This window comes from Bos taurus, chromosome 26, assembly GCF_002263795.3.
Source record: "Bos taurus isolate L1 Dominette 01449 registration number 42190680 breed Hereford chromosome 26, ARS-UCD2.0, whole genome shotgun sequence".
NCBI classification, from domain to species: Eukaryota; Metazoa; Chordata; class Mammalia; order Artiodactyla; family Bovidae; genus Bos; species Bos taurus.
The window spans coordinates 9159982-9184600 of NC_037353.1; the positions used below are offsets into that span (position 1 = coordinate 9159982).

General features: G+C 39.5%; 1 protein-coding gene across 7 annotated transcripts in view; it reads left to right on the forward strand.

The window, feature by feature from the left end:
- The window catches only part of MINPP1 (multiple inositol-polyphosphate phosphatase 1), a 71494-nt gene that overhangs the window by 22903 nt on the left and 23972 nt on the right, over nucleotides 1–24619 (forward strand). Inside the window, exons 5-6 of one of the 7 annotated variants that reach the window (XR_009492945.1) lie at nucleotides 12095–12196; nucleotides 12843–12924. The exons of 3 other annotated variants lie outside the window; for them this stretch is intronic. Coding sequence is in view for 3 of the 4 variants with exons in the window: in NM_001038575.4 (NP_001033664.2) it covers nucleotides 12843–13236 (394 nt within the window). In the remaining variant the exon portion in view is untranslated. Of the gene's footprint in view, nucleotides 1–7125; nucleotides 7528–12094; nucleotides 12197–12842; nucleotides 17220–24619 lie in introns of those variants that run through there. 3 more of the 7 variants (XM_005225369.5, XM_015460589.3, NM_001038575.4) reach the window with 3 other exon arrangements.

Consider the following 24619-nt stretch of genomic DNA (forward strand, 5'->3'; position numbering starts at 1 on the left):
TCTAACAGCACTAAAACGGGTAAAAAACAATACTGAAGAAGAATTGATTTGAACTGTTGGGGGGTGGTAAAGCCTTTATGGGAGCAGGAGTCTTTGAGGTTGGTCATATCAACCCTTAACACTTAACTTTATGAAGTATAATTGATGTGAAATAAACAGCACATATTTAAAGTACACAACTTGATAAGTTTTTATACAGCCATGAAACTATCCCCATAATCAAGATAATGAACTATCCATTGCATGCAAAAATGTCTTTGTGACTCTTTCTAAGATAGTTCCCACCCCTCATTCCCAGGCTGATCCACTGATCTGCTTTCTGTCACTATAGATTATTTTGTATTTTCTAGAATTTTATATGAGGGAACCTTATAGGATGTATGTGTACATTTTTTAGGGGTTTGGCTTCTTTTCATGTAGCATAATGGTTATAAGATTCATTTGTGTTTTGAGTATCAGTCAAATGACTCAGACATTTGACATCAGTCAAATGAATGAGACAATAAATTATTAATAATTTAATAATTCCATTTCATTTAGTATTTTACTTGTTGTTCAGTCGCTCAGTCATGTCTGACTCTTTGCAACTCTATGACCTGCAGCATGCCAGGCTTCCCTGTCCTTCACTGTCTCCTGGAGTTTGCTCACACTCATTTCCATTGAGTTGATGATGCCATCCAGCCATCTCATCCTCTGTCGCCTCCTTCTCTTCCTGCCCTCAATCTTTCCCAGCATCAAGGTCTTTTCCACTGAGTCAGTTCTTCGCATCAGGTGGCCAGCTTCAACATCAGTCCTTCCAGTGAATATTCAGGACTGATTTCCTTTAGGATTGACTGGTTTGATTTCCATGCTGTCCAAGGGACTGTCAACAGCCTTCTCCAGCACCACAGTTTGAAAGCATCAGTTCTTGGGTGCTCAGCCTTCTTTGTCATCCAGCTCTCACATCCACACATGACTACTGAGAAAGCCATAGTTTTGACTATACAGAGTTTTGTCAGCAAAGTGATGTCTCTGCTAGGTTTATCATAGCTTTTCTTCCAAGGAACATGCATCTTTTAAGTATTTTACTTGGTGTTCCATTATATGGATATAATGGATTTGTTTATCCAATTTGTTTATCCATTCTCTTTATGGTAGGCATTTGGGTCATTTACAGTTTGAGGCTACTACAAATAAGGCTGCTGTGAACATTTGTGGTCTTTGTATGAACATATGCTTTCAGTTCTTTTGGATAATTAATGCACTGGAAGGACTGATGCTGAAGCTGGAGCTTTAGTACTTTGGCCACCTGATGCAAAGAGCTGACTCTTTGGAAAAGACCCTGATGCTGGGAAAGATTGAGGGCAGGAGGAGAAGGGGATGACAGAAGACGAGATGGTTGGATGGCATCACCAGCTCAATGGACATGAGTTTGAGCAAACAACAGGAGATAGTGAAGGACCAGGAAGCCTGGTGAGTCGGACAGGTCTGAATGACTGAAAACAACAACAAAACCCAGAGATGGAAGAGCTGAGTCATATGTAGGTGCATGTTTAACTTCTTTAGAAACTGCCAAACTCTCCCCACCGGTGTGTGAGTTACAGTTATTCTATTTCCTGGCCAACACTTGGTATGGTAGGTATTTAATACTTTTAATTTTAGCCATTCTCATGGGTGTGTTGGAGCACTTCATTGTTGTTTTAGTTTCATTTCCCTAAAAATTAGTGTTGGAGGACGGATGGAATGAAAAATGCCAACCAAACTGAGAAGTCATCTTGAAAGTGAAACAAAAGAAGGGCAGCTTCATGTAATCAGTGGATCGATTTATTATAGAATAACTTACAAGGTGGGATCAGGATCAGGCAGACAATGATCTGGAAGCATTCACAGCTGTACTTGGCACTGCTAATTGGGCATTGGGACAGTTTTACAGTTAACCTAGGATATGAGGGTACAGGCTTGGATATAGGATGCATATTTCTAAGTCAAGACTAACAGATAGGGTAACTAGTCTCCTGGACACTGGAAATATATCAGTGGAAGTTTTTATTGTTTGGGGACTAACAGAGCATTGAGGCCACCTGGTCCTCATGATTATTAAACAATATCTTAAATGACAAAACCCTCAATGGCAGAGAAGTGATTCAGTCAGTCAATCAATTCAGTCACTCAGTCGTGTCTGACTCTTTGTGACCCCACGAACCGCAGCATACCAGGCCTCCCTGTCCATCACCAACTCCCGGAGTCCACCCAAACCCATGTCCATTTAGTCAGTGATGACATCCAACCATCTCATCCTCTGTTGTCCCCTTCTCCTCTTGCCCTCAATCTTTCCCAGCATCAGGGTCTTTTCAAATGAGTCAGCTCTTTGCATCAGGTGGCCAAAGTATTGGAGTTTCAGCTTCAACATCAGTCCTTCCAATGAACACCCAGGACTGATCTCCTTTAGGATGGACTGGTTGGATCTCCTTGCAGTCCAAGGGATTCTCAAGAGTCTTCTCCAACACCACAGTTCAACAGCATCAATTCTTCTGCACTCAGCTTTCTTTATAGTCCAACTCGCACATCGATACATGATCAATGGAAAAACCATAGCCTTGACTAGATGGACCTTTGTTGACAAAGGCCAACAAAGTAATGTCTCTGCTTTTTAATATGCTGTCTAGATTGGTCATAACTTTCCTTCCAAGGAGTAAGCGTCTTTTAATTTCATGGCGGCAGTCACCATCTGCAGTGATTTTGGAGCCCAAAAAAATAAAGTCAGCCACTGTTTCCCCATCTATTTGCCATGAAGTGATGGGACCAGAGGCCATGATCTTAGTTTTCTGAATGTTGAGCTTTAAGCCAGCTTTTTCACTTTCCTTTTTCACTTTCATCAAGAGGCTCTTTAGTTCTTCACTTTCTGCCATAAGGGTGGTGTCATCTGCATATCTGAGGTTATTGATATTTCTCCCGGCAGTCTTGATTCCAGCTTGTGCTTCATCCAGCTCAGCTTTTCTCATGATGTACTCTGCATAGAAGTTAAATAAGCAGGGTAACAATATACAGCCTTGACGTACTCCTTTTCCTATTTGGAACCAGTCTGTTGTTCCATGTCCAGTTGAAATTGTTGCTTCCTGACCTGCATACAGGTTTCTCAAGAAGCAGGTCAGGTGGTCTGGTATTCCCATCTCTTTCAGAATTTCCCACAGTTTATTGTGATCCACACAGTCAAAGGCTTTGGCATAGTCAATGAAGCAGAAATAGATGTTTTTCTGGAACTTTCTTGCGTTTTTCAATGATCCAGCGGATGTTGGCAATTTGGTCTCTGGTTCCCCTGCCTTTTCTAAAACCAGCTTGAACATCTGGAAGTTCACGGTTCACATACTGTTGAAGCCTAGCTTGGAGAATTTTGAGCATTACTTTACTAGCGTGTGAGATGAGTGCAATTGTGCGGTAGTTTGAGCATTCTTTGGCATTGCCTTTCTTTGGGATTGGAATGAAAACTGACCTTTTCCAGTCCTGTGGCTACTGCTGAGTTTTCCGAATTTGCTGGCATATTGAGTGTAGCACTTTCACAGCATCATCTTTGAGGATATGAAACAGCTCAACTGGAATTCCATCACCTCCACTAGCTTTGTTCGTAGTGATGCTTCCTAAGGCCCACTTGACTTCACATTCCAGGATGTCTGGCTCTCAGTGAGTGACCATACCATCGTGATTATCTGAGAAGTGATTCAGTACTACACATTACAGCCCTGGCCGAGACAGGAAAAACTGTTAAGAGCTCAAGATAATACCAGTTATGCTAACAGCCATACAACTAGTGATACTGAACTTATTTACCATCCATGTGTTTACTTTGGTTAAGTGTCTGTTCAAATCTTTTGCCACTTTTTAACTGGGTTATTTATCATTTTTATTATTGTTGCTTTAAGAGTTCTTTAATGTATACTCTAGATACAGAGTCTTTCTCATATTTATACTTTACAAGTATATTCTCCTAAACTGTGGTTTGCCTTTTTTGTTTTTATAATAATGTCTTTTATGGGCTAACTTTGCAACACTTTTGAGTCAGTTCCTCCTGAGCATCTGTTTGGTACCCTGTATATTTTGAGATTTTCCTATAATGTGTTAGCTTTGGGGATTCTTTCCAATTCTTTCTGTTCAGTACTTTTTGCCTGGATTTGTATAGTTTTCTCACAGACAGTGATTTGATCAGTACTAGCTGAAATCTTGAGAGGAGTCACTGCACATCTCTCTTCTCTGGTATCCTAGCCTGTAAATTCTACTCAGTTGGGCCTCCATGAATTTCCAGTTCTATCTCATCTTCTCAGGAAGATTGACATAACTCTGTTTGGGTTCCCGTGCCCTGTGCTGCAGCCTGGAAACTAGGCAGTTAACATGGGGGAGCTGTGGGGATTTGCCTCCCCTCGCTCTTATTCTCACTATTGTTGAATATCTGGAAACTGCCTTTTCATATCTTTTGTTTGGCTTTATAGTAGTTTAAGGCAGGAAGGTAAATCCAGTCCCTGTTACTACATCTTGGATGAAAGCCAAAGTTATTTCTATGTATTTTTCTTGAGAAAAAACTTTACACTTGAATCATTTCATTCTATATTTGTGTTAAAATGTCAAATTTGATACTTTTCCAAATGACACATTGGAGCTGATGCTTCAATCAGATGTAAAATAGGATTAAATTATTTTTCCTTGTAATTTTCTTCCCAAAGCATCTCATATCTCTGGCAGTTCATGTTGCTTATTTGTGCACTTACATAATTGTGGGAATTACACGAGTCTAAAGCTCTATTTGATATTCTCAGATCATGTTTAAAAATACACTTTGTGTAACATTAGTTGAGTGTGAAACATGAACTAAGAGCTTAGAAAAACCTAAGCTGAGTGCATTTAGGAGAAAACATGCAATTATTAGTTGTTTTTCTGGTTGAACTTTTTCCTGGATGTTTAATCTACTTTGAACACATGCATACATGCATAGTCATCAAACCTCATTCAACAACATAATTTTAGAGTTCAACTTAACTTTCCTTTTTAATGGAAGATTTGATAAAAATCTCCTTACCAACTTAAGTAAGTAAAAAGAGGGCTGAAATTTGGAGAAGTGCATTCTTACTTGCTAGATAACATTAGGTAATTCACTTGTCCTTTCCCTATTTCTTAAATGAGAAGTCATGACCAGATTTCAACCCTAAAATATTAGAATTCCAACTGTGTATTTCTACATATAATTCATTTAAGTTATTCATTTGTTTTCCTGTATTTGTATTGATAGTTTACATTTTCTAGGGTTTTTAATTTTTTAAAGCTAAAATGAATCTCTCTTAAAAGTGGTTTTGTCACTTTTTGGAAAATGTGTTATCTCAAATTTAATGCATTTTTATCAGAGGGATAGGGCAGAATTAAAGGTACATTAGATGCCTTTTTGTTCTGTTTTTTTTTTTGAGACTTTGTGCTGCAAGTTCTAAAGAATATCATTACAAGTCAGGGATATAGTTAATATGAGAAATGTAACTAATAGAAGTCTTATGTTGAAGGATTGGAGTATGCAGTCAGAATGTAAAGAACAGAAACTACATGATTCAAGAAAAATAGAAATGTTCAAAGCAAATTATAAACTATCTGCACTTTCCTTAATTTGGTGTTGTGTGTAAATTTAAAATGTAAATTAATCTATTTAGATACTTTAAATGTAGAGCTCATTAGGACAAAATTATTAGACTTCTCTGAAATACACATGATGCGGGGGATAAAAGCTAATATGGAACAGAACTGTAGACACACTGTTCCTCAGGATGTCAGATTGTAATATACAGCAGAGGGATTCTTAGGATGTGTAGAGTCTGAACTCCCAAAACTGTATTCAAGTTTTTATGGGTTTGAGCATTTCTCTGGGATGAATCTCATTCCTTTAGATTTTCAAATGCTTGCATGTCCCCAATATTTATAAAACTATAGATGCAGTGAGTATTGAATACATGTCATTACTGATTGCCTTGGCAGTTCCTCCTTTAAAAAAATTTTACATCTTCCTACCAAAAGACTGCAGTTTTTAGTTAAAGGTAAAAAGCTAGTTCTTTCTGTCATGGCATCCTGAACCTCACAACTCTGTTTATTGAATGGCCATATGATGCAAAGAAAACTATATGGGACCACAGGTAGAATGGAATGTAGCAGTCTTTATGCTCTCTGCAATTTTGTGACAAAATTATGTGGCCTTACATTAGGAATTGAGTAAATTGAGAAGTGATTTTTTTTTTCACATCTTTCCCCTGTTGTCTTCCCATGCATTGTGTTCTCTTGTTCTTTCTGGTCTTTCTAACCCTCCAACCCCTAGACAGGCAGGCAGACACACACACACACACACACACTTTTGTATTCCCTCATTCAGACATAATCACGCACACTGTAACCCACTGGCTAGTGCCAGTGTTTTGGACTTAATTATAAACCAAATTTGCTTTAAATAAGCTTGGGAATAAAACCCAGAAAATTTCCCATGTCATCCTTGAAACTTGGATATATTTAAGAAGAAGCTGGGGTTTTGGTTCTTTCAAACAGCAGTTGGGCTTGTACTTAAAGAAGGAAATCAGTTTCTAGCAAATAGCTTAGAGGGGGTTCACTGTGAGGATCTGGCAGAGTTCACATCCCCTATGACTGGTCCCTTGAAATTTTTAACTCTTAGACTTGTCTACACCAAGCCTCTAGCAATTTGTCAATTTACAGTTTTAAGTTTTCTGACTCTGGCATAGGTTCCTGTGGAGGTTTCTGCTCCTGTAAATTATGGTTTTCTGTGTCTGCCTATCTCTCCAATTTAGGGGGCAGCAGTTTGACCTGTGACCTCACCTCTCTAATGGATCTAAGATGAACCATTGAGTTTTCATTTTGTTTGGCTCTTTGTTGTTAGGGTGGAATGGCAGTTTCTAAGCTCCTTACAGACTGAAAACTGAAAGTTCTAGGTTTTTTTATACCCAGAGTTTGATATTTTCACAATTGAGTTTCAAACAATAAAGTAGAAATCAGTTTACATATTGCTTGCGTGCATGTGCATGAGGCAGAAATACTGGAGTGTGTTGCCATTTCCTCCACAAGGGGATCTTTCCAACCCAGGGATCAAACTCACATCTCTGGCTTCTGCATTGGCAGGCGGATTCTTTACCACAGAGACACTGGGAAGCCCAAAATATGAGATCCACATATTGTTTAGTCATTGTTTATAAGTGGAGAAAAGCATTCTCACATTCTTAGCCGTAAGTAGGCCCTTGGTTTGAAGTATGTGGTCTAAGAGGACTGAAAAATTATTAGGTAAGTTCTTTTGAATTATGTACCTCATAATTATGAGTTAGATGTTTTACTTCTGCTATTTTAGGGAGCCTTGAAGATTACATGAAGGATTATATTTATTCTAGTTTTAGCACTTGAACCATTAAGGATTACCAAGTTGAATTCCAACTAAGAAAAACAAATAGTGAAGAAAAAGTTTTGTTTGAATCTTGTGATTTATATGCTGAGCTTTTATCTGTTGGGAATACTTTTTGAGTTAATGGAAAAATTACTTAACCTTTTTTTTTTTTTTATCTTGTAACTTATTTAGGAATGTTAAATTCTGCTTCTTACCCTTAAAATCCAACCTATAAATTTTGTGAGCTCTGAATTTTGAAATAAAATCAAGAAGAAAGAGTTTTAGAATTGTTTAAAATATGGAGGTTCAGTTCAGTTCAGTCACTCAGTCATGTCCAACTCTTTGCAACCCCATGGACTGCAGCATGCCAGGCTTCCTTGTCCATCACCAACTCCCGGAGTTTACTCAAACTCATGTCCATTGAGTCGGTGATGCCATCCAACCATCTCATCCTCTGTCATCCCCTTTTCCTCCTGTCTTCAATCTTTCTCAGCATCAGGGTCTTTTCCAGTGAGTCAGTTCTTCATATCAGGTGGCCAGAGTATTGGAGTTTCAGCTTCAGCATCAGTCCTTCCAATGAATACCCAGGACTGATGTCCTTTAGGATGGACTGGTTGGATCTCCTTGCAGTCCAAGGGACTCTCAAGAGTCTTCTCCAACACGGCAATTCAAAAGCATCAATTCAAAGCATCAAATGTTGGATCCCACCAAGGAAAGATACCCCACGTCCAAGAGCAAAGGAGGAGCCCCAGCAAGATGGTAGGAGGGGCGAAATCATGTCTAGGATCAAATCCCATACCTGCCAGAGATGCTTGGAGGGCTCAAACAAACCTTGTGCGCACCAGAACCCAGAAACCCCACAGAGCCTGAGCCAGAAGTGTGTTTGAGTTCATACCTCAGGTATGGGTCAGTAGTGGACTGCCACAGTGGCACGGGCTCTGGATGCAATAGTCCTGGGTATGGCATAAGCCCTCTTGAAAAAGGTTGCCATTAACCCCACCATAGAGCCGCCAGAACTTATGCAGGACTGGGGAAACAGACTCTTGGAGGGCACAAACAAAAGCTTGTGTGCAGCAGGACCCAAGAGAAAGGAGCAGTGGCTCCACAAGAGGCTGACCCAGACTTGCCCATGAGTGTCCAGGAGTCTCTGGCAGAGGCATGGGTTGGTGGTGGCCTGCTGCAGGGTTGGGGACACTGAGTGCAGCAGTGGGTGCATGGTACCTTTTGAAGGAGGTTGCCATTATCTTCATTGTCTCCACCATAGTTTGGCCTCAGGTCAAACAACAGGAAGGCGACACAGCCCCGCCCATCAACAAAAAATTGGATTAAAGATTTACTGAGCATGGCCCCACCCATCAGAACAAGACCCAGTTTCCCCCTCAGTCAGTCTGTCCCATCAGGAAGCTTCCATAAGCCTCTTATCCTCCATCAGAGGGCAGACAGAATGAAAACCATAATCACAGAAAACTAACCTATCTGATCACATGGACCACAGCCTTGTCTAACTCAATGAAACTATGGTGGAGAGTTCTGACAAATCGTTGTCCACTGGAGAAGGGAATGGCAAGTATTCTTAAGTATTCTTGCCTTGAGAACCCCATGCTGCTGCTGCTGCTAAGTCGCTTCAGTCGTGTCCGACTCTGTGCGACCCCACAGACGGAAGCCCACCAGGCTCCCCTGTCCCTGGGATTCTCCAGGCAAGAACACTGGAGTGGGTTGCCATTTCCTTCTCCAGTGCATGAAAGTGAAAAGTGAAAGGGAAGTTGCTCAGTCATGTCCGACTCTTAGCGACTCCGTGGACCGCAGCCTACCAGGCTCCTCCATCCATGGGATTTTCCAGGCAAGAGTACTGGAGTGGGGTGCCATTGCCTTCTCCGTGAGAAGCCCATGAACAGTATGAAAATATGGAGGTGGTTAAAGAGAATTTTAAACCACTTTAGAGTTTTAGTTTATGTTCATGTTGATAGTAGCGTATTTTACAAAGTTTCATAAGGCATTCTTTTCTATTTTTTATAAAATAAAAAAGCTCTTTCTCTGTGAGATAAAATTTCTCTAAGCCAGATTTTTAATACTGTTCCTTGGCATTTTTAAAAAAGATATAAACCAAACCAAGGCTTCCCTGGTACCTCAGATGGTGAAGAATCCACCTGCAATCCAGGAGACCTGGGTTCTATCCCTGGGTTGGGAAGATCCCCTGAAGGAGGGCGTGGCAACTCCATTATTCTTGCCTGGAGAATTCCATGGACAGAGGAGCCTGGCAGGCTATAGTCAATGGGATTGCAAAGAGTCAGACACGACTGAATCGACTTAGCACACAGAACACACAGACTAAACCAATGAAGTACCTTCTTATTCTGTTTTCAATAAAGATTTGTGTACATACATTTAGGAATGATTTACACATAATTCTTTAAGTGGTAATTTGTTTCAAGTGATTATATGATACACACATACCCACACACATAGGTACAATTTGTGTTGTTTGTAATACACCCAACAAGGGGTGATATTGCTATCAAAAAACAAGAAGTCAGGTACCATCCTGATACAAACTAGTGGTGTATTTTGTAATTAGGTGTCTTAGAAATGGGCCAAGTGATTTTAATTATGTCTGGGAAATGAGAGATAAAGAGGGGGAGATTCGTTGGCAAGGCAGAGATGTTCATCTATAAAGAAAAAAGTGTTTAGGAAATTGTATCCATTGGATCTGCATACAACTTCAGTACAGTGTTCCAGATAGCTATTACTTATTCATTGGAGTTTAAACATTTGACCTAGATACAGCTTCTCTGAAGTTAAAAGTTGTCATTTTTTTGACATATTCCCTTTCTTCTGTGCTACAATAAAAATGTAGTTGCATACACTCTTCATTACTCAGCAAACTGAATTCAAGGCATAGAGTATAATGACTATGTTGCAGAAAATTGGGCACATCCATTTTTGTCCAGTGCTTTTTGTGTGTTAATACAAGGGACATCAGCCAACTTCTTTTTCTGAAGGAGCAACAGCATCTGCTGTGTGTGTACAACCCTAAGGCACAAAGGGTAAGGTAGGCAGAAAATAATTATGAGTGAGATTGTGCTCATTTCTCCTTTATATTTGGCATTATTGTAAAAATATGTAACCTACAAAGAATTATAAGTTGCTTACTATTTTCTGCAAGCACATTTAATCTCTAAGTAAGCTGATGATTTTAGTTTTCACATTGTTTTGAGGAAGGCTACGTTAGTTTTGACCCTCTAATATCTAGTTACCCTTATCTTTCGTTATCACTATTGTATTTATGGATTTAACCATACCTTTAAAAATACTGTTTTTAATATATTTCATCCTTTTGTAATGGAGATTGATCTGTAATAAGATAATATTTAGGGCACTTATTTTTCAAATTGTGTTTTTCCTTTCTGTTGAAAATTTCTTGAAATTGTAAAATATGTTCTTTAATTTAGATGCATCATATGGCACAAGACAGTCATTTATTTGTATTGATTTGGCTTCCTATGTGAATCTAATTATATATAAACTTGATTTCCCATAAAACTCCCAATAAGGATTTTTAAAGCACAGTTTTTCTCAACTTTCTTCTCAAAAATAGCTGATTTTACTATGTGACTGAAAGTAGGCAGTCAAAAGAGAAAATGGGATTTATTGCACTTTATATAAAGCTAAGGAATCTTAGGTTTAAAACTTAAATTTGGGTAACAATCTAGATTTAATTTCTTCTGTAGCTTGTATGTGTGAAGTTAATAGGACTTTGAAGTCATCATTTGTACATAGCCCTGTTGGTCTGTTCCCTATCCCCAGCACACGTTTTTTTTTTTGTTTCATATGTGTTTTTGTTGTTTGTCTTTTATCTTTTTTTTTCCTATTTTCTCTTTGATTGACTTTTGAACCCAAGTATGTAGGTAAGTCTGTTTACTCCACTGCTTTTCCACACAGTAGCCACCAAGCCACATGTGGTTATTCAGCACCTGAAATGGTGGTATGAATTGAGATTGCTGTAAATGTAAAGTGCATGTGGCCTTTCAAAGATTTGGTAGAAAAAAATAAAATAGTTGTGACTGTTTCCCTTGGGTTTTGGATCTGCTATCCATTTGCCGCATCCATTTTTATGTGAGGAATCAGGAGGATTCAGAAACTGCTGCAAATATTGCTGTCCTCCCAGAAAATTTGTAACCTGATGTTTGGTTAACTGTGTTTGAATAGAGTTTTTTTTTTTTAATTGCGTATAGTTGTTTTACGGTGTTAGTCTCTGCTATACAACAAAGTGATTCAGCCTCACATATACATATATCCTGTCTTCCTTGGATTTTCTGTTTGAATAGGCTTACAAATTATAATGAGAACAAAAGCCATAGTCTTTTTATAAAAGTTGGAGAAAAGGCTAAATAGTCATTTGCTGCTGTTTTTAAAAAATTATTTATTTATGTATTTTTGGCTGAGCTAGGTCTTCTTTTCTGCCCAGGCTTTTCTCAAGCTGCATCAAGTAGGGGCTCTTCTTTAGTTGCAGTATGAAGGTTTCGCACTGATGGGGCTTCTCTGGTTGCAGAGCGCAGGCCCTCGGGCACATGGGCTTCAGTAGCTGTGGCATGTGGTCTCAGTGGTTGTGGCTTCTGGGCTCCAGGTCAGTTGTGACGCACTGACCTTGTTGCTCTGCAGCACGTGGAATCTTGCCCAGATCAGGGATCTAACCCGTGTCTCCTGCATTGGCAGGTCGATTCTTTACCACTGAGCCACCAAGGAAGCCCTCCTGCTACTTTTAAAAGAAGTCTTTATCAGAGAAAAATCGTAGAAAACTTGAAAGAAAATAAAAAGGTGACCTAGCTCATGTGTTGAAAGCTATTGTTTCTGGCAGTGTATAAACTCCATTCCCAACCACAGACCTAGTTTATCAGCTAGAATAGGTTGTGTCTTTACCTTTTTGTGACTCTCTCACATTTGGTGACCAAGTCAGGTCTCATAAAACATTGAAGAATTATATGCATTACCATTCACTGTTCAGACTTGGTTTTAACCAAGAAATTTACTGAATAGTGTCCTAATTCCCTAAAGATGAAATAACATTTGAAATTCATTCTGACGAGCTCCAGAGAGTAATCAATATTAACTAAGGGCCAGGTGCTCAGATTCATTCACAGAAAGGCAATGCAGTTTTGAAATCCATATCAACTTGAAGTTCCCTTATCAAAAGCAGTAAAGACTCAGCTCTCTTTAAGCTTAAAGAATAATGTATGTGTTTTAGATAGATTTACAATATGCAGTGATCCAAAATTTTAAAATGTAATTTTAGTGCATAAAGTTCAGTTCTCTGCCACACAGAATTTAGCCATACTGTTGTTTATATAAAGATTTTAAAAAGATGAGAAAGTTGTGTGTTAATTCTAAGTGTGGTTATTATGTTAAATTGCTGTGTATGTAGAAAATGTTTTATATGTATCTTTTTCTTTATTTCTCTTTTAAGTTCTCAACCAGTTTCCTCTCCAGTCATCCTCCAGTTTGGCCATGCAGAGACCCTTCTTCCACTGCTTTCTCTCATGGGCTACTTCAAAGACAAGGAACCCCTAACAGCCTACAATTACAAGGAGCAAATGCATCGGAAGTTCCGAAGTGGTCACATTGTACCCTATGCTTCAAACCTGATATTTGTGCTTTACCATTGTAAAAATGCTAAGACTCCTAAAGAAGAATTCCGAGTGCAGATGTTACTGAATGAAAAAGTGTTACCATTGGCTCACTCACAAGAAACTGTTTCTTTGTATGAAGATCTGAAGAACCACTATAAGGACATCCTTCAGAGTTGTCATACCAGTGAAGAATGTGAACTACCAAAGGTGAACACGTCTGATGAGCTATGAGTAACTGCCAAACATTTTTAATTCATCAGCAGTCTCCAGGGAGTGATTCCATGCTTGGAATAGGTGGGCAGTCCCTGGGTACAGAAAGCTTTAACATTTCTTGGATATTTCTGTTTTTTCAAAGAAGAATGTTTCTTTTTGAGTCTGGACATGGATATGTAAGAAATGATCTTTCACTGAAGCAGCTCTCATGGGAAATCTGTTCGGAGATAACTGGTACTACATACATTTACAGAAATTAAATTCTTCCTACTTACGTAAGAAGTCTCACACTGAGATAGAACATGATTTCAAAATGATACACAGAAGTTTTGGAGTAACGAAATATTTTGTCATTTGGACAATCCATAACGCGACTGGACTAAGTCTAGGAACTTTACCAGCTGTGCTGCCATTCTTTCTTTTTTCCTCAGGTAGCACAGTTCTAGTATTTTCTTCTTAATCAGAGCTATTATGATTCACTGGGAGTATCACTTTGGAAGAAATTAACATCTCTAGTTGAGAATTTGAAACAATATTAAGAAACAGTATGATTTAAAAGAACACCTTCACTGAAGGAAGACAAAAGTATAATAAAATGTCTTTGTTAAGAGTATTTATAAAGTATTTGAACACGATTTCAGTAATTCCCTTTAACCTCTTAGTAAGTCTTGAAAGGCCGTTATTTAATTATTATCATACCTGTTTCACATGTATAACTGGAAGAGCAAAGAGGACCATTAGCAACAAGACAGAAGAATAGAATCAAACTTAAATCCATTGCTTTATGTGTTTTAAAAAATTGTCACTTTGCTTGTATTTGTATATTTTACTGTTATGTGAGATACAGCTTTTGAGGGTTTAATTTCTTTTTTGTTCTTTATTTTTGTAAAGACTGACTTCATACTGGTGGGCTTTCAGTTTCACATATGCTGCTGCTTAGTCACTCAGTCGTGTCTGACTCTTTGTGACCTCATGGACTGTAGCCCACCAGGCTCCTCTGTCCATGGGATTCTCCAGGCAAGAATACTGGGGTGCGTTGCCATTCCCTTCTCCAGGGATTTTCCCGACCCAGGGATTGAACCTGGCTCCTCCTACATTACAGGCAGATTCTTTACCATCTGAGCCACAAGGGAAGACCTTTTCACAGATATGAACCCCTTTCAAAGCAATAGTTGTGAGTTCTATCAAATATCATAAAAGTAGTTTCTATAATAATAAACATAATTCTTATAACTTTACTACCAAGTTTTTTTCTGCTTTCCATATTGATACACAATCAATTCAGTTCAGGTCATTCGCTCAATTGTGTCCAACTTTTTGTGACCCCATGAACCGCAGCATGCCAGGCCTCCCTGTCCATCACCAACTCCCGGAGTCCACCCAAACTCATGTCCATCGAGTCGGTGATGTCATACAACCATCTCATCTCATCCTCTGTCATCCCCTTCTCCTCTTGCCCTCAATCTTTCCCAGCATCAGGGTCTTTTCAAATGAGTCAGCTCTTTGCATCAGGTGGCCAAAGTATTGGAGTTTCAGCTTTAGCATCATTCCTTCCAATAAACACCCAGGACTGATCTCCTTTAGGATGGACTGGTTGGATCTCCTTGCAGTCCAAGGGATTCTCAAGAGTCTTCTCCAACACCACAGTTCAAAAGCATCAGTTCTTCTGCACTCAGCTTTCTTTATGGTCCAACTCTCACATCCATACATGACCACTGGAAAAACCATAGCCTTGACTGAACGGACCTTTGTTGGCAAAGTAATGTCTCTGCTTTTTAATATGCTGTCTAGGTTGGTCATAACTTTCCTTCTAAGGAGTAAGTGTCTTTTAATTACACAATCAGTAATTGACGATAAGAGGATAGCATTTCAGGCAGCTTTGACGAATCAGGCAATATAAGGACATTTTCTTCCAATAAAAATTTCTGGCGAGGAAGGCTCAAGAAGAAAGTAAATATATTTATATGAAATTATGGCTGAATTGCATTGTTGTATGGCAGAAACCAACACAACATTGTAAAGCAATTTTCCTCCAATTAAAGAATAAAAAATTTCTTAGGTTTTCACTTATTAAGAATGGAAATCCATTTTGTTCAAAATCTAAAGTGTTACAACTGTATATTAAAATTATAAAAGAAGATGCATAGATCATTGATCTGCAGATCAGATCAGATCAGTCACTCAGTCGTGTCCGACTCTTTGCAACCCCATGAATCGCAGCACGCCAGGCCTCCCTGTCCATCACCAACTCCCGGAGTTCACTGAGACTCAAGTCCATCGAGTCAGTGATGCCATCCAGCCATCTCATCCTCTGGCGTCCCCTTCTCCTGCCCCCAATCCCTCCCAGCATCAGAGTCTTTTCCAATGAGTCAACCCTTCGCATGAGATGGCCTAAGTACTGGAGTTTCAGCTTTAGCATCATTCCTTCCAAAGAAATCCCGGGGCTGATCTCCTTCAGAATGGACTGGTTGGATCTCCTTGCAGTCCAAGGGACTCTCAAGAGTCTTCTCCAACACCACGGTTCAAAAGCATCAATTCTTCGGCGCCATTGATCTTCAACTGAGTGATGTTCACAGAATAGATGATTAGCTGATAAATACTACTGATGCATCAATACACTGCTGATTATTCCTACAAAGGTCTGATTTTAATCATTTTTTTTAGGAATTTGTCTAAGGCAGACAAGAGAACAGTATAATGAGCATTCATGCCCATCATACTGTTTTAGCAAAATTAACATTGTATCATTTGGTTTAGATCAAATAAGAAGAATTGAAGACTTTTGTATGTCTTCCTGATGCTTTTCCCTCACTGCCTGCCTATAGGTAACCACCAACATATGAAGTTCAGTATTCACCATTCTACTGCATGCTTGACTATGAAATTTTATAGTATTGTGGGAATTTAAACTTTTCTATAAAAAGGACTTCATTGTGCGTATCATTCTTGAATAATTGATTTAATTGCTGTATTTGTTTTTCAAGACTTTTTGATCATTTATCACAAATCAACAATATCAGTTCATGAGTCATGTACTTTTTATGTACAAACACTAAACTCAGACTGTGAGCATGTTAAAGTTGAATAAACCTAGTTTTTCTTTCAAGGGCGTTATCTTAAGACCTTACAACAAATTTACTTGATGTCTGGAACATTAAATAATTTGATTCATGAAGTTTTCGTAGACTATTGAAGTTTTATAGAAATTGTTTAATTTGTTATTTATTGTTAAGTAGAACCATATAGTTATCATTGTAGTTTTTGATATGTAAACTATTTCAGGATAGAGGGTGAGTGTAGTCCATTTTCGTTAATGTTACAGAGGCTGTGACATTATTCTGGTGCTATTATTCTCACTTAGGAAGTACCCGAAACTGAATAATCTTATGATAAGAGCAAAAGGTCTTATCTAGGATAGGATATATAAAAAGTTGAATGCTGAAAAATAACCTTTGGCCAACAAGAATTCATTCATGATAGGTGACCACTTTACTCAGTTAAACCAAAATGTAATCACTATCGGTTCTGAGATTTTGGTCAATTAATAAATAGCCTATGAACATTCGTCATTTTCTGTTCATAGTCTACAACTTGATGTGTGCAGTGCGTTTGTCTTTACTCTTTTTTTATAGTCATTTTATCATTTTGAAGTTTCTGCTCTCCAGCACATAACCCTGCACTTGAAACTGTCTTTGTATATAATCTTGATCTTAATTTTAACACTGAAAGCAGAGTTCAACTTGTAAAGGAAAAGGAGCTTCATTTTTTTCAGGCAAAAATCAAATTTTATATCTTTGAGTGCTTTCCTTTTGTAAACTGCAGAATTGATACATGACCTTAAATATCTGGGAGTTACATACAACCAAACCAGAATTTGTAAGTATAAATTTTTGGAATGTATTTCTTTAAGGTGGTATTTCATACAGTTCATTAATGATCCTTGGAATCTGGACTATTCTGCCAAATGTAAACTGAAAATAAATATTTGCATTACAATGTAATTTGCCTTTTATCTAGCTCTTCTCCTGAACTTACCCAGTCTCTTAACTCTCATAGAATCACAGATCACTGAGTTCTCTATTCTTCTGTCACTTACTTAAGCATTTCCTTCCACTCACCTATCAGCTTAACCTGCCCTTAAGCACCTTCACATCAGTCTATTAAGCTATTTTTTTATTGGTGTATGTGTATGTGTGTGAGGAGAGAGAGAAGAAAAAGAAGGAATGAGTATTTTTGAGAAAATTCCACAGCAGGAAAAAAGATGTCATATTATTCTAGTTAAAAGAATTGCAGTTTGGGCTTCATACCTGGCAGATTAGGAGGCAGTTAACGAACGTTCAAACTTCATTTTATCATTACTGGAGTAATACACTTTAAGATAGAAGGATTCTTAAATGTATTATTTCTAAAACTGGCCTCAGTTTAACACCATCCCTGTACTATTCCCAGATGCTGAGCCATTCTTTAGACCCAAGCAGTTTATGCTCACACTTGTTTGTTGTTGCGCTGGCAGAACAAATAATTATTCATTAGAATGATAGCCTTCAACGTTTAATAGTACTCCTAGTATATAATGAGAACATTTTGCTAACATATTTTACATCATTTATGAAGTAGCTAATGTGAAAATTGGGGTTCCCAGTGGTAAAGAATCTGCCTGCCAACGTAAGGAGACATGGGTGCAATCCCCGGTTCGGGAAGATCTCCTGGAGAAGGAAATGACAACTCACTCTAGCGTTCTTCCCTGGGAAATCCTATGAATAGAAGAGCCTGGCAGGCTAGTCTGTGGGGTTGCAAAAGAGTCAAACATGACTTAGCAACTAAACAACAACAAACAATATGGAGAATTAAGTTGGGATTTATTGATTGTTTTTTTTCATTAGAGTTCATTCTACCAATATTGGTTCTGAACGTTAATAATTTGGGTGCTTTTAGAAACTTTTTCAGTGAACAATCTTATCCTGGAAAAAAAATCCCAGCTTTGATGTAAATTATAAAAATGTATACTTGTGAACCATATCTTGGAATACACACAGATGAGAGAGTTCTGCTGATAACAAACATGCCTAATTGGAGATAGGAAGAACATCAATCATGCTCTAGCTATAGTTTCTCTTCCTTTGAGCAGCCCTTAGTTTCTTTTTCTTATAAGTGTTTTTCTTTTCCTTGCTTTCCTGAGAAGCTTAGACTAGTCTTTGGAAGACAAAAAAGTGCTTTTTTTCCTTCCGTCTGCAGCATTACTCCTTGAAATTATCTGTCACTCTTTGCATCATGGAGACTTGCTGAGGGCCTGGTTTCCTAATTTGACTATTTTAGGTAGAGTTATGTAGCCTCCTAAGTTCTGTCCATGGTGGGAAACTACAGTTGCGTTTCACAGCTTTGATTGCTACTGTACTAGATAACTGAGAAGAGTCTGAGGAGAAATACTGAACTCCTTGGGCAGAAGTCTGAAGAAATGAGAAACAACCTGCATTTTCCTTGCCGAGAAAAACAATGGGTGAAGCTCCCAGATGTAGATAGGAAATCAGAAGTAGCTGGGATTCTAAATCCACTTGGATCTGGTTGCAATGCTTCAGGTCTTTCTAGGAAGGGAAATGGAGTAGAGCATTATGGGACTTCTTCAAACCATGTTACTAGTTTTTGCCTCAGTCACTGCTGGAGGTAGGCAGTTAAATAGAACTTCCTTTTCAAGTCTAGGCCTAGCTCTTAAAAAAAACCAATTATGACTAGAAGACAGTTCTCTACCCTATGGGCCTGCATGAGCTTCAAAACACTTTGTTTTTTTTTTAAAGACAGGTCTAAAAGCTCTTTGGTTACTAAATATTTAAAAAGGACTACTATTGATAGGCTCCCCTGGTGGCTCAGATGTTAAAGAATCTGCTTGCAGTACGGGAGACCCAGCTTCAATCCCTGGGTTGGTAAGATCCCGTAGAGAAGGAAATGGTAACCCACTCCAGTATTCTTGTCTGGAGAAGTCCATGGACAGAGGAGCCTGGTGGGCTACAGCCCATGGGGTCACTAAGTGTCAGACACAACTGAGTGACTAACACAGTTTTACAGTATAGGTATATGCATTTGTTTGTATTCGCCCAAACAGAATGTGTAAAGCTAGTCTTAAGAGAAAAATCATTGTAATTCTCAATACTCAGCCATGTACTTGATGTTAACTGGTTATCTATAAAATAAATCATTTGTGTGAAATAACAATTGCCCTTGAGTACAGGGAATATCTACACCTGCCAAGTACTGTATAGAAGTACTTTACCTGTTACTCCATTTAATCTTCATTATAGACTATGAAGTTCATAGTATGAAGCCTGTTTTGCAGATGAGGGAATTGAAATGGAAGATGAAAGTACTGTTTTGTTTTACACTTTATGCTCGATTCAAATGCTGTATCAGTGGTAACAGTGGAATTTTGACTTCATTCATTTGGGGCACTTTGGCATGCAGATTGTTTTAAGTAATGCAACTGATTGTAAACCACTTCAGTCTCTTGACACTGCCCACCACTGGGGGGAAAAGTGCTTTTGAAGATGCTGCCACCCTCTGTCCTTCTCTGTAGCCATTAGCTATAATTGCTTAGGTCAAAAAAGTTGTATGCTTAGCAGGAAATGGAAAGAAGACAAAAGTCTAAGCAGAGCTTTGTATGTAACCATTTCCAGGATAAATCAATTTATATCTCCAGGCTCAGCTCACTGTACCATGCACCTGGTATACAAGGCTTTCTGAGTTAATCAGGAGGGTGGGGCAGGTTAGTAGCTGTATTACAATCCATCCCTTAGAATTGCATTTGTAGCATTTCCAAGGATAACACATTCAGACCTTATTGGAGATTCTAAATTGTATGAATTACAGGATAATGGTAACTACAATTATATTGTGTACTTATTTTCCTTTCCACTGCTTTAAAGCAGTTCCTTAGCCTCATGCCCTTGACTCATCCCTGGAGTCCATAAAGCCAAGCTCATTGAGCACACGTTGAACAGTGGTAGCTGGCAGATGCTTTGGCCGAAATCCATGATGAGGAATGCTAGGGTATGACAAAGGCAAGGCTTTGCTGCAAGTTGCACGAGTGTCATGCCATGTTTATGGCCTCTGCCCCACTTCATCATGTAATGACCATCATTGCAATAACAATGTGTTTTACAGCAAACACCACATGACCAGTTGTATGTCAGTAGAATCTTGTAAAGGACAAAAGGAAAGATATAAGCATCTGAATGCAGAGTTAAGGAATAGCAAGAAGAGATAAGAAAGCCTTCTTCAGCGATCAATGCAAAGAAATAGAGGAAAACAACAGGAATGGGAAAGACTGGAGATCTCTTCAAGAAAATTAGAGATACCAAGGGAACATTTCATGCAAAGATGGGCTCGATAAAGAACAGAAATGGTATGGACCTAACAGAAGCAGAAGATGTTAAGAAGACGTGGCAAGAATACATAGAACAACTGTACAAAAAAGAGCTTCACGACCCAGATAATCACGATGGTGTGATCACTCACCTAGAGCCAGACATTCTGGAATGTGAAGTCAATTGGGCCTTAGAAAGCATCACTATGAACAAAGCTAGTGGAGGTGATGGAATTCCAGTTGAGCTATTTCATATCCTCAAAGATGATGCTGTGAAAGTGCTGCACTCAATATGCCAGCAAATTTGGAAAACTCAGCAGTGGCCACAGGACAGGAAAAGATCAGTTTTCATTCCAATCCCAAAGAAAGGCAATGCCAAAGAATGCTCAAACTACCACACAATAGCTCTCATCTCACACGCTAGTAAAGTAATGCTCAAAATTCTCCAAGCCAGACTTCAGCAATACGTGAACCGTGAACTTCCAGATGTTCAAGCCGGTTTTAGAAAAGGCAGAGGAACCAGAGATCAAATTGCCAACATCAGCTGGATCATCGAAAAAACAAGAGAGTTTCAGAAAAACATCTATTTCTGCTTTATTGACTATGCCACAGCCTTTGACTGTGTGGATCACAATAAACTGTGGAAAATTCTTCAAGAGATGGGAATACCAGACCACCTGACCTGCCTCTTGAGAAACCTATATGCAGATCAGTGCCGGGAGCCGGCGAGAGGCACTCCACTCAGGGCAAAGGTCATGAGGAAGGAGGCTCGGCATACGCAAAGGCAGGATCGAGCCTCAGGAGTCCCCCTGGATATTCTCGAGCATCTACCCCCAAAAAACCAGAGTCTGCCTACTTTATTGCTTTGTGCTCTCACCTCTGACTTTATTGGGGGCTGTCCCCCACCACCATCTCGCTCTCTCTGATAAAGAGTTAATTTACAGCTCCAGTTAATAAGTTCCTGGGCATTAGGAGTGTTTAAATCTAAACCCCTCGGATAGCTCTCTAACTCGCCTGACAAGTTTACCCGGACTCCTACAGCTATGCATACGATTGTTTACAGTCTCTCAGTCTCAAGAGGCACGGGAAGCTTAAGATATTCAAATAGCTTAGAGCCTCTCAGAGAGTTAGAAACTGTCAGAATAAAACTAGTAAAGGATTTCATTGATGAGCCAATGCTTGCTGCCAAGTTTCCACATCCCCTGTATTGTATCATTGAGTGTGTATTAATTAATATAGTTGGTATGTAGAAAAAATAAGTAGTGGCCTTGGTGTTAGCAACTTTAGACCCTTAAGGTAATAAATTCTTTCCTTTGTTGTAAACCCACTGCACCTCTGCCCTATAGGAATGCAAGTTTATCTAACACCTCCGGAGGATGGCGCCAAACCTTAAAATAATTACTCTTAGAAAAAATAAGTCTTACAGTTGACAAACCTTTGTCAAGAGTCATAAAATGTTAATAGGCCTTCTGGCCAGAAGATGATGTAAATCACCTAAACCATTTGTATACGATAAATTTGCAGGAAAGAAACCCTTGTTTCGATAAGGATCAAAGACTGCTGACTTTGTATGATTTCACATCCCTTATTATCCTCTATGTGCAACTTAGGGTATAAAAGCCCCTGTTGAAAATAAAGCTACTGGCCTTGCTCACCAAAGCTTGGTCTCCCCATGTCATTCTTTCTTTTCATATTCCGGCTGATGTTTCCATCTGGAACGTGAAGGTCCTCTGCAACCATTTATTTGCCTGGGCTTCTAAGACCCACTCGAGAAGGTGTCTAAGGTGGGGCACCTTCCGCTATTCGAGAGGGCGCCTGTGGCCTCCGTGGTCAGAGCTAACCTGGTGTCACAGGTTATATTGATTTTCCGCGTAAACCAAGCTACTCAGCCTCTTTTATCCACTGAATTTTCCTACTGAGCTATCCTCATGCTATTAGTCTTTATATCTCTAATTAATATTTAAATAAATCGCCGATGCCGTCTCTCCTTTGAATACCCTGGATCAGCCGGGGCTGGACCCCGGCAGATCAGGAAGCAACAGTTAGAACTGGACATGGACCAACAGACTGGTTCCAAATAGGAAAAGGAGTACGTCAAGGCTGTATATTGTCACCCTGCTTATTTAACTTCTATGCAGAGTACATCACGAGAAACGCTGGACTGGAAGAAACACAAGCTGGAATCAAGATTGCCGGGAGAAATATCAATAACCTCAGATATGCAGATGACACCACCCTTATGGCAGAAAGTGAAGAGGAACTAAAGAGCCTCTTGATGAAAGTGAAAGAGGGGAGTGAAAAAGTGGGCTTCAAGCTCAACATTCAGAAAACGAAGATCATGGCATCTGGTCCCAGCACTTCATGGGAAATAGATGGGGAAACAGTGGAAACAGTGTCAGACTTTATTTTGGGGGGCTCCAAAATCACTGCAGATGGTGATTGCAACCATGAAATTAAAAGATGCTTGCTCCTTGGAAGGAAAGTTATGACCAACCTAGACTGCATATAAAAAGCAGGGACATTACTTTGCCAACAAAGGTGCATCTAGTCAAGGCTGTGGTTTTTCCAGTGGTCATGTATGGATGTGAGAGTTGGACTGTGAAGAAGGCTGAGCACCGAAGAATTGATGCTTTTGAAGTGTGGTGTTGGAGAAGACTCTTGAGAGTCCCATGGGCTGCAAGGAGATCCAACCAGTCCATCCTAAAGGAGATCAGTCCTGGGTGTTCTTTGGAAGGAATGATACTAAAGCTGAAAGTCCAGTACTTTGGCCACCTCATGCGAAGAGTTGACTCATTGGAAAAGACTCTGATGCTGGGAGGGATTGGTGACAGGAGGAGAAGGGGATGACAGAGGATGAGATGGCTGGATGGCATCACCGACTCGATGGACGTGGGTTTGGGTGAACTCTGGGAGTTGGTGATGCACAGGGAGGTCTGACATGCTGCAGTTCATGGGGTCGCAAAGAGTCGGACACGACTGAGCGACTGAGCTGAACTGAACCGAGAATCTTATTACATACAAATATTGCCCCAAAATATTTCCCAATCTGAGGATCTGAAGATAAAACTTAATCCCTCTGTGGTTGTTAGCATAACTGATGCCATCTTGGGCCCTTACTGTTTCTCCCTCCGCTGACCCTACCCAGTACTATACTGTACAGTGAACCACTTCTCTGTCATTAAGGGCTTTGTATCAGATAGTTAATAGGTATTGTTTAATAATGAACAGGACCAGGTGGCCTCTATTCTCTGTTAGTCCCCAAGCAATGATGCAAACCTTCGCTGATAAATTCCTGGTGCCCAGGAGATTAGTTTCCCATTCATGAATCTTGACTTAGGAATGCTTGTCCTGTTTCCAAGTACCTACCTCATATCCTAGGTTAACTATAAAATTATCCCAGTGGTCTCCTGATAATGCAGAGTACAGCTGTGAATGTCTCTGGATTATCCACCTGATCCCTTCCCACCCTGTAAGTTACCCTACAGGTAAAGTCAAATGACTCATTGATTACACAGAGCTGCCTGCCTGGCATTTTGTTCTCAAGATGCCTTCTGTTTGGTGGACACTGCGTTCCTTCCATCCTCCAATAATTGGCAAGCCAGGCAGTAAACTGGAAACAATGCAGGAATGAATAAAGGGGCCATGCTAGGGGAAAGCCCATTATTCACAGGGAAAATCCCAGGCTGGCAAGCTACTTCCACAGAGGGTGACCTGGCTAGGTTTATGGAACGCCAGGCATTGCGTGAGTACAGGGACGCGAGGACAAGGCTCCAAAGGGCAAATAGCTAGATATATTAACGAAAATGGTGGGAAATCAAAAGTGGAAAAAAAAAAATGAGCAAACACTTGGTTGTTACATGGCTTTGTTATGGGCTGTAAGTACTAGCACAGAAAAGGAATTACAGCTCAGCAGGAAACTAAATAAGACTAAAGGCACTGCCTTTAGGGAGGGATGTCTGGACAGCATGTTCTGCCCCCCCCCCCCCCCCGGGCCATTACATCAAAATAACCACAGGAAGAACGTATTGAAATGGCTGCATTTTACAT